Here is a 12,509-nt window from a genome sequence, read left to right on the forward strand (position 1 = left end):
TCTACTAATACAGAGTTATTGAGAGAAAGGAAAAACTGAACTTCCTACAAACACCATTTAAGATGGTTCGCTACCAGTCATCGAGCTCACTACAATTTATTCATCCTTATTTTCAAAATCACTCATGGAATTCATTGCCAACCAGAACTAATTGCATGGCACAGTCCTTGTCAAACCGTACTCTCTGCCAATCTCCAGCTAGCTGTATCAAACGTGCCCCAGAACTCATCACACTTTGGATCCTGCTAGGTGCTAGGTCCAGTCCTCTGTAAGGCCTCATGAATTATAGAGATAAGAGATGCCCACTATGTTATTGAAATCAAATGGGAAGAGAAATGTCAATTCTTAGAGCAGAAAAACTCTTTTAGCATGACCAACCCAAATCTCCATCAAAACACCAATCTCTAAATTCAAAAATCCCACACCTGGTCTCTGAGCTCCCCGATCTATACCAACGTTTTTCAGTGGTCGTGCTTTATAAAGCATAAAACAAATTCCTTCATATGAGGTGGTACTGGGCATCGGACACACATGAGGTCATTCCTGAGCATATGTGGCCATGGCTGGGCATGTGACGATTGTGACGGCCCATTTGCAGCAAAGCAGGGATTGGACAATAGGACACTGTTATGCGAAATAAGTACCGGTGTTAGAAGTTAACCATATATGATATAATAAACGTTTCTGATTTTGATGAATATGGCAAAGCCTTTCTTTACAACATAAAAAAAAAAACAAATGAGACATTTTCTAAAAAAAACGATAACTGCATCATTGAAACATTCTGCTTATATGTTAAAAGACGTACATTGTTACATTGCCAGATGTATATATTTCTTACAGTACAGTTCAACGTGAGGCTTATAAACAAAAAACGGTTTTGACGATTGGCGATGTTTAACTATCCACCTAGTAACACGCTAATTTGTCCCAATCATTAAGGGAAAATGTAGTCACAAATAAGCACTTAAAAACCTACGAATAGAATGCCATATGGGGGACTCACTTAAACATTGTGCTTAAAACAAAGAATCCACACACTATATATAATAAATGTATATATATATATTAGAGGTTTCCAATGGTTTGGTTTCAGAAAATTCCGGTGATTCGCTTTAAGTTACCAAGGGCCAGATGTACCAAAGGATTTTACCCATTTTGTGTCTATGGGAAAAAGCTTTCGTACATATGGCCCCAGAAGTTTTGCATTGTGGTTAGGATCGATTGCTTTTTGTCGCAAATGTATTTTTGGAGACCACTTTTTTCCTAAAATTGAAACTTTTTTCTTGTTAACTAGATTTTTCTTTGGATGAATATTTTTGGCGACGCATGATTTGTATTTTGTAGCAGCACACAATGGACCAAGTCCTATGAAATTGATTTTGTAAAAGTAAAAAGTCTCAGCGCTGTTTGTGATAAATAGAAGCAACGTTATTGTTTCTAGGACGTGCTCGTGATGTCAGGTACGTGATAAATCACTAATCTACTTTTATGTGTTTATCTCACTGGGGACAATATACTCTTCAACTGAAAGTAAAGTATTTCCCAAATAGTTTTATCAATGCATCTTTAACTTCCTTATTCCGCAGGCTGTAGATGAAAGGGTTAAAAAGTGGTGTGATCACCACATAGAACACAGCCACTACTTTGTCCATTGCAAGTGATACTCTGGTCGTGGGTCGCACGTACACAAATATTACTGTCCCATAGTAGACAGCCACTACAGTGACATGGGAGGTACATGTGGAGAAGGCTTTCTGGCGCCCACTGGTAGAAGAGATCTTAGTTATGGTCCATATGATGCTTACATATGATACCAATGTCAAAAGGAAACAACTAAAGACAATAATCCAAGTAATAATGAAAAAGTATTGCTTGATGAATGTTGTATCTGTGCAAGAAAGTTCCAGTAGAGGTGATATATCACAAAAGAAATGGTTGATCTCATTTGTGGCACAGAAGGAGAGGCGTGAGATATAGATGGTTGGCAAAATGGAGCCAAGAAAACTGGCTAGCCAACATCCTGCTGTAAGCATGCAGCACAAGCGAGTAGTCATGATGGCTGTGTACCGTAGGGGATGGCAGATGGCTAAATATCTGTCAAAAGCCATTAGAGCTAGTAGGTAATTCTCCATACATCCCATCACAAAAAAGAAATAACACTGCGTGATGCAGCCTCCAACAGAGATACAGCGATGTCCTGGAAGAAAATTAGCCAGCATCTTTGGTACAGTGGAAGATGCATAGCAAATCTCCATAAAAGAGAAATTAATGAGGAGATAATACATTGGCCTGTGAAGGTGACGCTCTTTTTTAGCAACATAGATGATAACCACATTCCCAGTGATCGACAGTGTGTAAATGATAAAGAACAAAACAAAAAGCAGGGATTGGAACTGCTGTTCCACGGGGAACCCAAGGAGGATAAATTCGGTTATGCTGCTTTGATTCATTTTATCCATCTCTCCCAGAGGTGACTTAGTCTTATCTAAAATTAACATAAAATATAGCAAATTAACAAAGCAGCTTATCAAATAAATGTTTTCATTTCTTTGTCTTAGCTCAAGTAATTGTGGTTTGATGAAAATGACACAATAAGAGAGGAATGTCAGTGGAAGCCAAAGAAAGTACTATCTTGTTGCTATACTCACGCTGTTTTATACATTTAGAGGCAGATTTACTAAGGCCTTGCAATGTCCTTGTGTGACGTAAGTCTAAGTCGTAGCAAGGAAATGCAAGTCTTTCAATGTGATTACAAATATCTTTAACTCTCCTTGTTACTTCCTCTTTTGATGTGTGATGCATTCTACATCATGTTTAGGAAGAGGCTATTGCTTCTTAGAATTGTTTTTCTGCCTGAAGGTATCTTTCCATGAATAAAAACAATCCTGCCTGTAACACAGACACCCTAGTAGCATCATGCAAGGATCTCTGCACTGGCACTAGTTGGAACACAGTTTGCCAGCGCTAGGAGAGAGCAGAAGTGCACCATATCTTAGTAGATCTGGCACATTTCTGCTGTCTCCCTTTCATGCCTGCAACACAACAAACTGGCTTGTTGCATTGCATTGCACAAACTAATAGTAAATCGGCCCTTTGATTTTATAGATTTGATAATGATCAATCATGAAGTCTACTATGGATGGATGCCCAAGAGTAGTTTAAACACTGATCAGAAGATGCATCCACAGTTCAATGAGCCTTATAATGTACCACCTATTTTCATGACTGGTCATATGAGTCTTTGGGATAACTTCCTTTGAAATGGGAACCAGTGAGCTGCTAACAGGACAGAAGTTAGTTAGAATCCATCTCACCACAAAAAAATTATCAAAATGTTTTAGTTTAATTAACTTTCAAATTGTAAGCTCTAACAGGAAATGCAACAGTTATGTGGAAGTTAAATGTCATATGGGATCTGCAGTGTAGACTTACACCACCTACATTTCTGTTTTATAATGTGGCTGCATGGACACTATTGTGACTTGGCTAGCTGCAGTTTAAAAAACTGTCGTGTCAGAGAAAAGTAATCTTCCGTGTAGAAAAAAAACATTTTATGCATTAGCTCATAACCTTAAGTGTGCTCCATATACCCAACGACTTAGGTGATTAAAGTTTTAAATTGGGAAATTCTAAATATTAAAGAAACACATGATCTTACAGTAAACAACTACCAGAAGTTGTTTGTCACAGAAAAGGTCGCAACAGCAATTTTGAAACAGAGAGTCAATATAAAGAATACAAGTTTATGTTTTCCAACTTCAGCTAGGAGACTGCTGGGTAAAATATATTTATGTAAAGCTATCGACACCTAATTCAGCGTTGAAGGTATATCTTTGGTATCTGTAGTGGAAAGGTAACTTGTAAAAAGGCATGTTGTTTGCCCCCTTAAGGTTACCACTATTAAATCAATTCTGCTTGTTTTTCCTTTTCTCCACTGCAGTGCTTAGCATCCACATTAGATGTGAAATGTTATGCCGCGAGAAAACCATACAGCAACCTCTGAAGCCAAGAAGACTGTTATGGCACTATTTATGAACCTTAGCGGGGATGACCCATTTGAGTGGAACAAAGATATACAACATCACAAAGGAACATATCAGAGTCCTGCGCTTTCACCCAAAGAGTCAGAGTCCTCTAAGACATTTATCTATTCTGTCTTTGGAAGGGAAATCTGATCCTTGATCAAGAAGAGGAGATGGTTCCTCGTTTACTGAAATTATAAACTTGGAGTTAATGAAAGGAGAACCTCGCTTCAGCTAACTTGAACAGGGAGGTGCATAATGAAGCTAGATACAAAATGCTGGAAAAGGTGAATGAATTTTGTTGGGAATTTTGCAGGAATTGGGCCATGGCAAGTCTCTAGTCACAGGTCTGTGAACTGGATAAAAATGGCAATAGACCACCGGCTCATCATTACACTCCTGGACCTTGGGGCAGACCAGAACAAAACAACAAGAAATTTGATTGTTGTGTACCTGAGGACTGAGGTGTGATTTGCTCATGGGTTTGTACCCACGGACCAGAAGTTGTGTCAAAGCGTGGATTGGCCTGCAACCCTGCACCTCAGGGACCCAAAAAGATGAAGAATAGCCCCACTCAGGGTGGGAGAATGAGCTTCCCATTTGGGAGCGCACTGCACTAGACTCTGTGAGAGTTCTGGCTGGCGTGAAACTAGGACACTAGGAGTCTGCTCTGGAAGCCTGGGAGTTGTGGGTGAAACCAGGAGAGACTTTCCAGCATCATCAAGATATTGCATCTCTTGGCTTTTGTGAAACAGAATATTTTGCTAGTAACCTCTTGTCAGGATCTTTGTGTTGTGCTACCTCTCCAACCTCCTTTTCCCGGGTTCAGAGAGCCACCACAGTCACGTCCCTTAAAGATCCCTTAAAGCCATGAACCCAGCATAAGGACTTGAAGAATTCAGGTTTTTGATTTAGGGGAACGAAAACCCCACCCAAGCAACAACCATAATACTTGTCAGGGTGAGTCACAGAAGTCACTAAATTATTCCATGCTTAACCCGCTGGTAGCTTCAAATAAATCAGTTGTGCTTAAATTAGAGGAAAATTGTAAAGTATTTATGCAGCACTCAAACAGTAATAAAAGTGAAAACAGAATACAATAACATGTCCACACCATTTTAAAACAATAGAGTAAATGTTAATAAATAAAGTGAGAACAAAACAACAAAAAAATCCAATCAGTAGACCCAGACATATGCACTTTTAATTTTTTAGGTAGGCACAGCGCTTAAAAGCACAAGCTGCCACTCATGGTCAACTGATCGTGCTAGACTGAGGGAAAGTCACAGGTTCATGCCGACTGCAATGCAGTGCAGGTCGGATTACAGGACCAGCTTAGTTTCAGTGAAAATGTTGCCTTCTCAAAGTTCGGGCAATGAGTCTAGTAAGCAATGTAGGAGGCTGACAGCAGCAGTAAGAGCTTCAGGAACGATCGCTGCTGTAGTGCAAAGAGCAGGCCAAGTGTCACAGAAAGCCATCATTGTGCGAAGATCCAGTCGGGCGTGGCAGATGGGCGTTGCTGGAGCTTGACTTTACTGGTCCCGGGGGCTGTCGTTGCTTTAGTGAGAAGTGCAGATCTCACATTGCTGGTCATCCGTAGCAGTCGCTGTAGCACTACGAGTCTGGTTTACTGGAACTTTACCTTGGTGGTCATCATGAGTAACAAAGTCTTAGAACAAATGGGCCTGTTCACAGTCACAAAAATTCCCAAACTTTAAGATTTCTTCTTTTCCACTGTCGTAGTTTGGACTCTTGCTCTGAGCAAGACTGCTGGTCTCAGGATGACAGTACTTTCATTTGTAGGTGACTAAGTTTCTTCCTACAACTAGTTGTAACTGTTGTCCAAACCTTACCGGCTTACTAGCAGTACCTCACCAGAAACACAATAGTGAAAGGTGATTTGTAGCAGTCGCTTACGCATGGACTCAAAGTAAGATCTCTCAGGGTTATTGTGGTTAACAGAAATTACCCTTTTCTCACAGATTTATTATGTCTCATACAAACAAAGGCAATAACACAGATGCAGTGAAGTTATAATAGTTTTTATTCAACATAACTGCAATTTGTGATAAGTTGCATGAACTGCAATGATTAGGATAATGAATATACCAAGCAACAGTATTGTGAAGAAGAGAGTCATTGTTATAAAGACCCCCACCATTGTGCAATATATGAAAGAAATATATGTATATGTATAAGATGGAATAAGCCCTAGTACCCTAAGGAGAATAGGTCTAACCTCCTACCTAAAAAGGAGAGCTGGGTTCGTTAAACCTAATCTGCCAAAACCGTGTCCATGAGAGGAGCCCCCAACCCTCGTTACCTTGGAATGAGGTCTCTATCTCAGACTCTGCGGGGACACGAAGACTGGGTCAGCGTCAAGATGACTGCAGCATCGGTGTCAGCGATGGTGGCGATGCCCTCTGGTCGGAATCCCTCTGATTATCTGTCTAAAATTGTGTTGTATTTATACAGATCTACAAGGTCCCCTGACATAAGTGTTATTCATAACAATAGATAACAGGCATGCTTGGGACGGCAATTAATATCAACAATCCCTCGAAAGTATAGAGAGGGAAAATCCCTAAGTGTGAATGCCTACTGTATGTTTGTCTTTCGTGCTTGATCTTGACGCCTTGGCGCAGTGACACTGATAATAGAACCCATAACAAGTGGCCTAGCTATAAACAAGGCCGCCATCTTAACGGAAATAAATAAATAAATGGACTAAGACAGAGCAAGCTAAGTAGGTTAAAAGTCACTGGGTGACGGGGGCACAAGTTTACAAGCCTACGGCTAAGCTAACTCCTGTTATCCCGTTAAAACAAACTAGGATTCACTACACCACCAGAGGAGTGCACTCTGAGGCCAATCAAGGATCCAGGACCTGGGGAGGCATGTCCCTGACATCAGAGACCAATTCTAGAGGAGGCCAGCAGGGTTCAAACGGGTTCAGTTACAGGTCCAGGTAGGTTCTGTTTCAGCAAATCAGCTAGGCAGCTGCAGGGAGCTTGTTGTGGCCCTGTACCTTAGTACAGGAGATCAGCCAACTGACGATTGGAGTCAGTTAGGTAGCCTGGGATGAAGGGAGCAGGTCTAGTCTTCCTTCACAGAGAGCAGGACAGGTCTCAAGTAGCAGAGCAGTCCCCTGGAGCCCTCAAGCAGCAATGAAGTTTTATGGGAATGAAGGCAGTCCTTTTCCTGTAGTTCGCAGGTCCAGGAGTGTCCTGAAGACTGGCACTGGAGGTCCAATATTTATACCTGAGGCTAGTCACTGAAGTGAGTGTGAGTGTGACATCCTGGCTACCCCCACATCTGGTTCAGGAAAGTTCTTTCCTTCACCTATTAAGGATCCAAGTAATCCAGGGTGAAAAACGGCTGGTGTCAAGTCAATCTGAGCATGAAACAGCTCCACCCCACTCATCTTGACAGGATGGCCAAACCTGCCAACACTAGCCCCCCCTATGTCTTGCGTCTGGGAGGAATACACAAAGGCCAAATACCAAGCTATTCACAGTCATGTGACCCAGGACACCTTCAGCATATACCAATTAAATAGGACAAGAAAATGTGAACTTTCTAAAAGTGGTATTTTGAGAATTGTGAATTAAATTCTAACTTTTACAATGAAGAAGATTTTAAATTACAATCCATTTGATTTCAAACTTGATATTTCTATCTGTTCCCAACCAAACGTTAGCACTTATTAAATATAATAAGGTATCCCAAAGTTATTCAATGTGAGAGGAAAGCTGTGCAGTAGTGAAACACAAATTTAGGAGTTTTTCACTACCAGGGCATGTAAAAAGTAAAGACACAGGTCCTAGTTTCTAAATACAATGCTCCCTGCTCTATGAGCTGTTCAGGACCTCCCTGAGGAGTGACCTATACATATTAAAAAAGAAGGTTTTGACCTGACAAAGGGTTTTATTTTTCCAGGTCGCATTTGCAGTTAACTACTGCACTGCATGCTGCAGTGGCAGGCCTGAGACTCTAGGGGCCATATAAGCGGATGGTACAATGAGCAATGAGTACTGCTGCATGCTCTGAGGGCTGTCTGCCTTCACCCTGCACTGGAAGCCAAGAAGAAATCTCCTGTGGGTCGGCAGAATCTTCCCCCTGCTAACGCAGACACCAAATTTCTGCATCACCGGTCCTCTGGGTCCCCTCTCATCTCAACGAGCGTGGTCCCTGGAACACAGGAGCTGGATCCAAGTGACCCCGACAGTCCAGTGGTCCTTCTGTCCAAATTTGGTGGAGGTATGTCCTTGCCTCCCCACTCCAGACAGTAATCCTGTGTACTGCGTGAACTGCAGCTGCTAGGGCTTCTGTGCACTTTTGCAAGGAATCCTTCATGCACAGCATAGCTGAGGTCCCCAGCACTCCGTCCTGCATTGCTCAACTTGCTGAGTTGACCACCGGCTTCGTGGGACTCTCCTTTGTAGTGTTGAGATGACCACTGTGCTCAGATATCTTGAACCCCTGTTCAAGTGCTTCTGCGGGTGCTGTCTGCTTCTGCATGGGCTCTCTGTGCTGCGGAGTACCCCCTCTGTCTCCTCCTCCAAGGGGCGACCTCCTGGTCCTTCCTGGGCTGGGCAGCACCCATTTTCTTTAACCTGGACCTTTGCAGCTATCAAGGCTTGTTTGCAGTCTTTCTGCGTGGAACCAACTCTGCATCCTCCAGCACGCCATGGGACATCTTCTGTGCAAAGGAGAAGTTCCTGGCATCTTCCGTTGTTGCAGAATCTTCAGCTTCTTCCACCCGGAGGCAGCCATTTTGCACCTTCATCTGGTGTTTAGTCGGATCCTGCCCCCCCTGAACACTTTCATGACTCGCTCGTGGACTTGGTCCCCTTCCTTTACAGGTCCTCAGGTCCAGGAATCCATCTTCAATGCCTTGCAGTTAGTTGTTGTCTTTGCAGAATCTCCTATCAGGACTTTAATGTGTTTCTGGGGAAGTAGGGTAACTTTACTCCTACTTTTCAGGGTTTTGGGGTGGGGTATCTTGGACACCCTTAGTGTTTTCTTACACTCCCAGCAACCCTCTACACGCTACACTAGGCCTGGGGTCCCTAAGTGGTTCGCATTCCACATTCTTAGTATATGGTTTGTGTTGCCCCTATGCCTATTGCATCCTATTGTATTCTACAGTGTTTGCATTACTTTTCTAACTGTTTACTTACCTGATTTTGGTTTGTGTGTACATTTTGTGTATTTTACTTATCTCCTAAGGGAGTATATCCTCTGAGATATTTTTGGCGCATTGACACTAAAATAAAGTACCTTTATTTTTAGTAACTCTGAGTATTGTGATTCTTATTATATAGTGCTATATGACATAAGTGGTATAGTAGGAGCTTTGCATGTCTCCTTGTTCAGCCTAAGCTGCTCTGCTATAGCTACCTCTATCAGCCTAAGCTGCTAGAACACTACTAATCCACTAATGAGGGATAATTGGATCTGGCACAGGGTGTAAGTACCAACAGGTACCCACTATAAGCCAGGCCAGCCTCCTACAAGAAGGAATCAACAATGGCCATTAAGCGGGTTATTGAGGACTTGGGGGTCAGTTAGAGTCAGCATGGCATTTGCATATGTCAGTATTTGAGAGGGGCCCGTTGTAGGAGCTTCACACTTAGGCCCAGGTTTTAGAAAAGTTAGTGCCGCCTTTGTGCCATTTTCTTTTATGCAAAAGCGGCGCTAACCCAGCACCATATTTAGATTTTGTCACTAGAGCAGTCTAGCGTCAAAATCTCTGACTTAGCTCCATTTTTTGGGAGCGCCACCGCACCTTGCGTCATCTTACGACAATGATATGCAAGGTAAGTGTTCCCTCTCAAAAAATGACACTAGGGGCAGATGTATCATCAAGGCCATTTGCGATTCGGATATAGCTATTTTTAAGAAATCGCTATTTCCGCCTCGCAAAGTGCCATCTATCACATTTGCGAATCGGTAATAGCGATTTCTTAAAAACCGCAAATGCTGTTACCGATTCGCAAATTCAGATACCGGCCCCATTCGCACCTATGGGCCTGTTGGCCCATATCTGTGAATTTTTTGCTTTAGGCCCCCTCTGCTGCACCCCAAAAATAATGTTTGGGACATGTAAGGTGCACACATGCCAAAAGGGCATGTGTGCTTTACATGTAGAATTTAAAAATGCATTTTAAATGCATTTTTAAATTTTGCACATGGTAACCACCAAGTTCAACTTGGTGGTAATTAGCGATTCCTAAATGCCAAAATCACATTTAGGAATTGCTTCATACATGTGCTAAGAATTCGCAAATAAGGAATCCTTATTTGCGATTTCGAATTTAGAGAGTCGCAATTTGCGACTTTCTAAACAGGGTCGCAATTTTAAGGAATCGCTATTTTAGCGATTCCTTAAAATTGCGTTCAGAATGTATTTCATACATTCTGAAATGGCAATTTGCATTGCAAAATGCTTTCATACATCTGGCCCTAGGTCACTAGCGCCATATTTAGAACCCAATGGAAAAACAATGCATGCTGTGGACCGGGTCCAAAAAATGATGCTAATTCAGATTGGCGTCAACTTTTAATGCCTGGTCAGGCCAGGAGTTAAAATGAAGCCCACCCACTATTAGATAAGGGAAACACACAGAAGCAACATTGGCAAGCAACTGGACAACATGGACCTATTATTGCTACAGCTCAGCACCTGTAGAAGACAAAAGCGATGACGCCAAATGCCACCAGCACCACTGTGGCAACCGCAAACACCATCATAGCTGCCACAAAGGCAGCCTAGAAGAAGGAGAGGATCTTTCACCAGCAAGCAACCTACCTGACCCTCGAGGAAGAAGAGGTGATCAGACTCTACCGTCTGAGGCAGGAGTCCATTGTACACATCCTCCACCACATTGCGCCAGCCATCACAGCAAGAGTGCAGAGTCATACAGTAATTTTACCCATCCTGGCTGTCCTCCACTTGCTGGCATCAGGATCACTCCACAAGTGGGTGGGATCCCCAGCCATCCCTCTCTGCCTTCCTTACGAAGGTCCATCATCAGACTCACACCCCACCACATCCAGATCCCCAACACCCAGGACTGCAGCAGGAGACCAAGCAAGGTTTGTATCAAATTGCTGGCTTCTGCATGTGCTGGGTGCAATGGACAGCACCCATCTCTAACTTGTCCCTCCTGCTGCAACCGAACACCTCTACAGGAACCGCAAACATACACACTCCATCAATGTGCAGGCCATCGTGGACCACTGTGGAATTATCTCAAATATTCTTGCAAAATATCCTGGCAGCATCCATAATGCTTACATCTTCAGGCACTCTACTAAAAAGCAATGATGCCAGGATGGACACTATGGCAATAGACTACTTGTAGGTAAGATAGCATTCAAATCATAACACAGACAACACATCAAACTTGTATTACAAACAATACATACACCACACCAAACACACATGGACAGGGAAACACAGATGTATAGACCACAGCAGATATTCCACATACCACGCTACACCGCATTCAATGCACATCACCCTCACATACGCTCATATCTACAAGTCCCTAACATTACCTGACTGACATACACATGAGCAACAGATGGCCCAATGTCCCCTTTGAATACAGAGGCTGGCCTCAAACAACCATGTGTCCACAGGTTGACAACAAAACAAAGATCCTTCACACTTAACACTTACCAAGGAATAGCTCTGCTATGTGAATTGCATCAGCCATTGAACTGTCAAACAACTCACATATTGGCACTTTCCAACATTTACCATGCTGCAGAAATCTCAGGCAGCAACAATATCAATTGCCACCCAAGTGGTCCAATCACCATCTACTTTTCAGCGAAACATAACAGATATACTCATTGTGTTAAACTTTCCCTTGTGTGGTTCACAGTGCAACACACATTGAAAGACATCATCACTATCAATGAAAGATTATGTGCAGCAATGGGCACCTCACAGCACACCAACAATCATACTCATAAATCCCACATCTCCATACCATGATACAAGGGTACCAACAGTGGTCTGCGGCAGATGAACAGCTGACATGTACAGGGAGAGGCCAGAAATGCATATCAATAAGAATACCCAGGACTTAGCAGGGCTGGACTCCTGATGCAGGGCAGTGCTAAAAAGCACAGCATGGTCTGTCCTGTCCCACAGCTGTCTCAAAAATCTTGCATACTTCACAATACATCCCATACAACCGTGCCACACTGGGCATATGGACCTCATGCAGATTTGTATGCCAGCCAGCAACTGCCAATAACAACACTTTGTGCAAGGGAGGTATTTCAAGGGCAAAGGGCTGGGATTCACATTCAACACACAGACCCCTACTCATGCTACATGGCACACAACACACAAAATAGGTACACATTTCCACAACATCACTCTTCTGCAGGTCTAAAGTGAAAGCACTAAGGGACACATGTCAGAAATGTGGGACAGCATGTAAAGCAGCACAACTTTACTTG

At 42.7% G+C, this 12,509-nt stretch overlaps 1 protein-coding gene and 1 long non-coding RNA gene across 4 annotated transcripts in view; one reads left to right on the plus strand and one right to left on the minus strand.

Moving 5' to 3' along the window:
• The window catches only part of LOC138302018 (uncharacterized), a 442,874-nt gene that overhangs the window by 22,059 nt on the left and 408,306 nt on the right, over nt 1-12,509 (plus strand). The gene's annotated exons all lie outside the window — the stretch shown is intronic.
• On the minus strand, nt 1,524-2,453 carry LOC138302220 (olfactory receptor 6M1-like). Its single transcript, XM_069242549.1, has one exon. The coding sequence runs from the start codon at nt 2,451-2,453 to the stop codon at nt 1,524-1,526; it is 930 nt and encodes a 309-aa protein (XP_069098650.1).

This window comes from Pleurodeles waltl, chromosome 6, assembly GCF_031143425.1.
Source record: "Pleurodeles waltl isolate 20211129_DDA chromosome 6, aPleWal1.hap1.20221129, whole genome shotgun sequence".
Classification (NCBI taxonomy): domain Eukaryota; kingdom Metazoa; phylum Chordata; class Amphibia; order Caudata; family Salamandridae; genus Pleurodeles; species Pleurodeles waltl.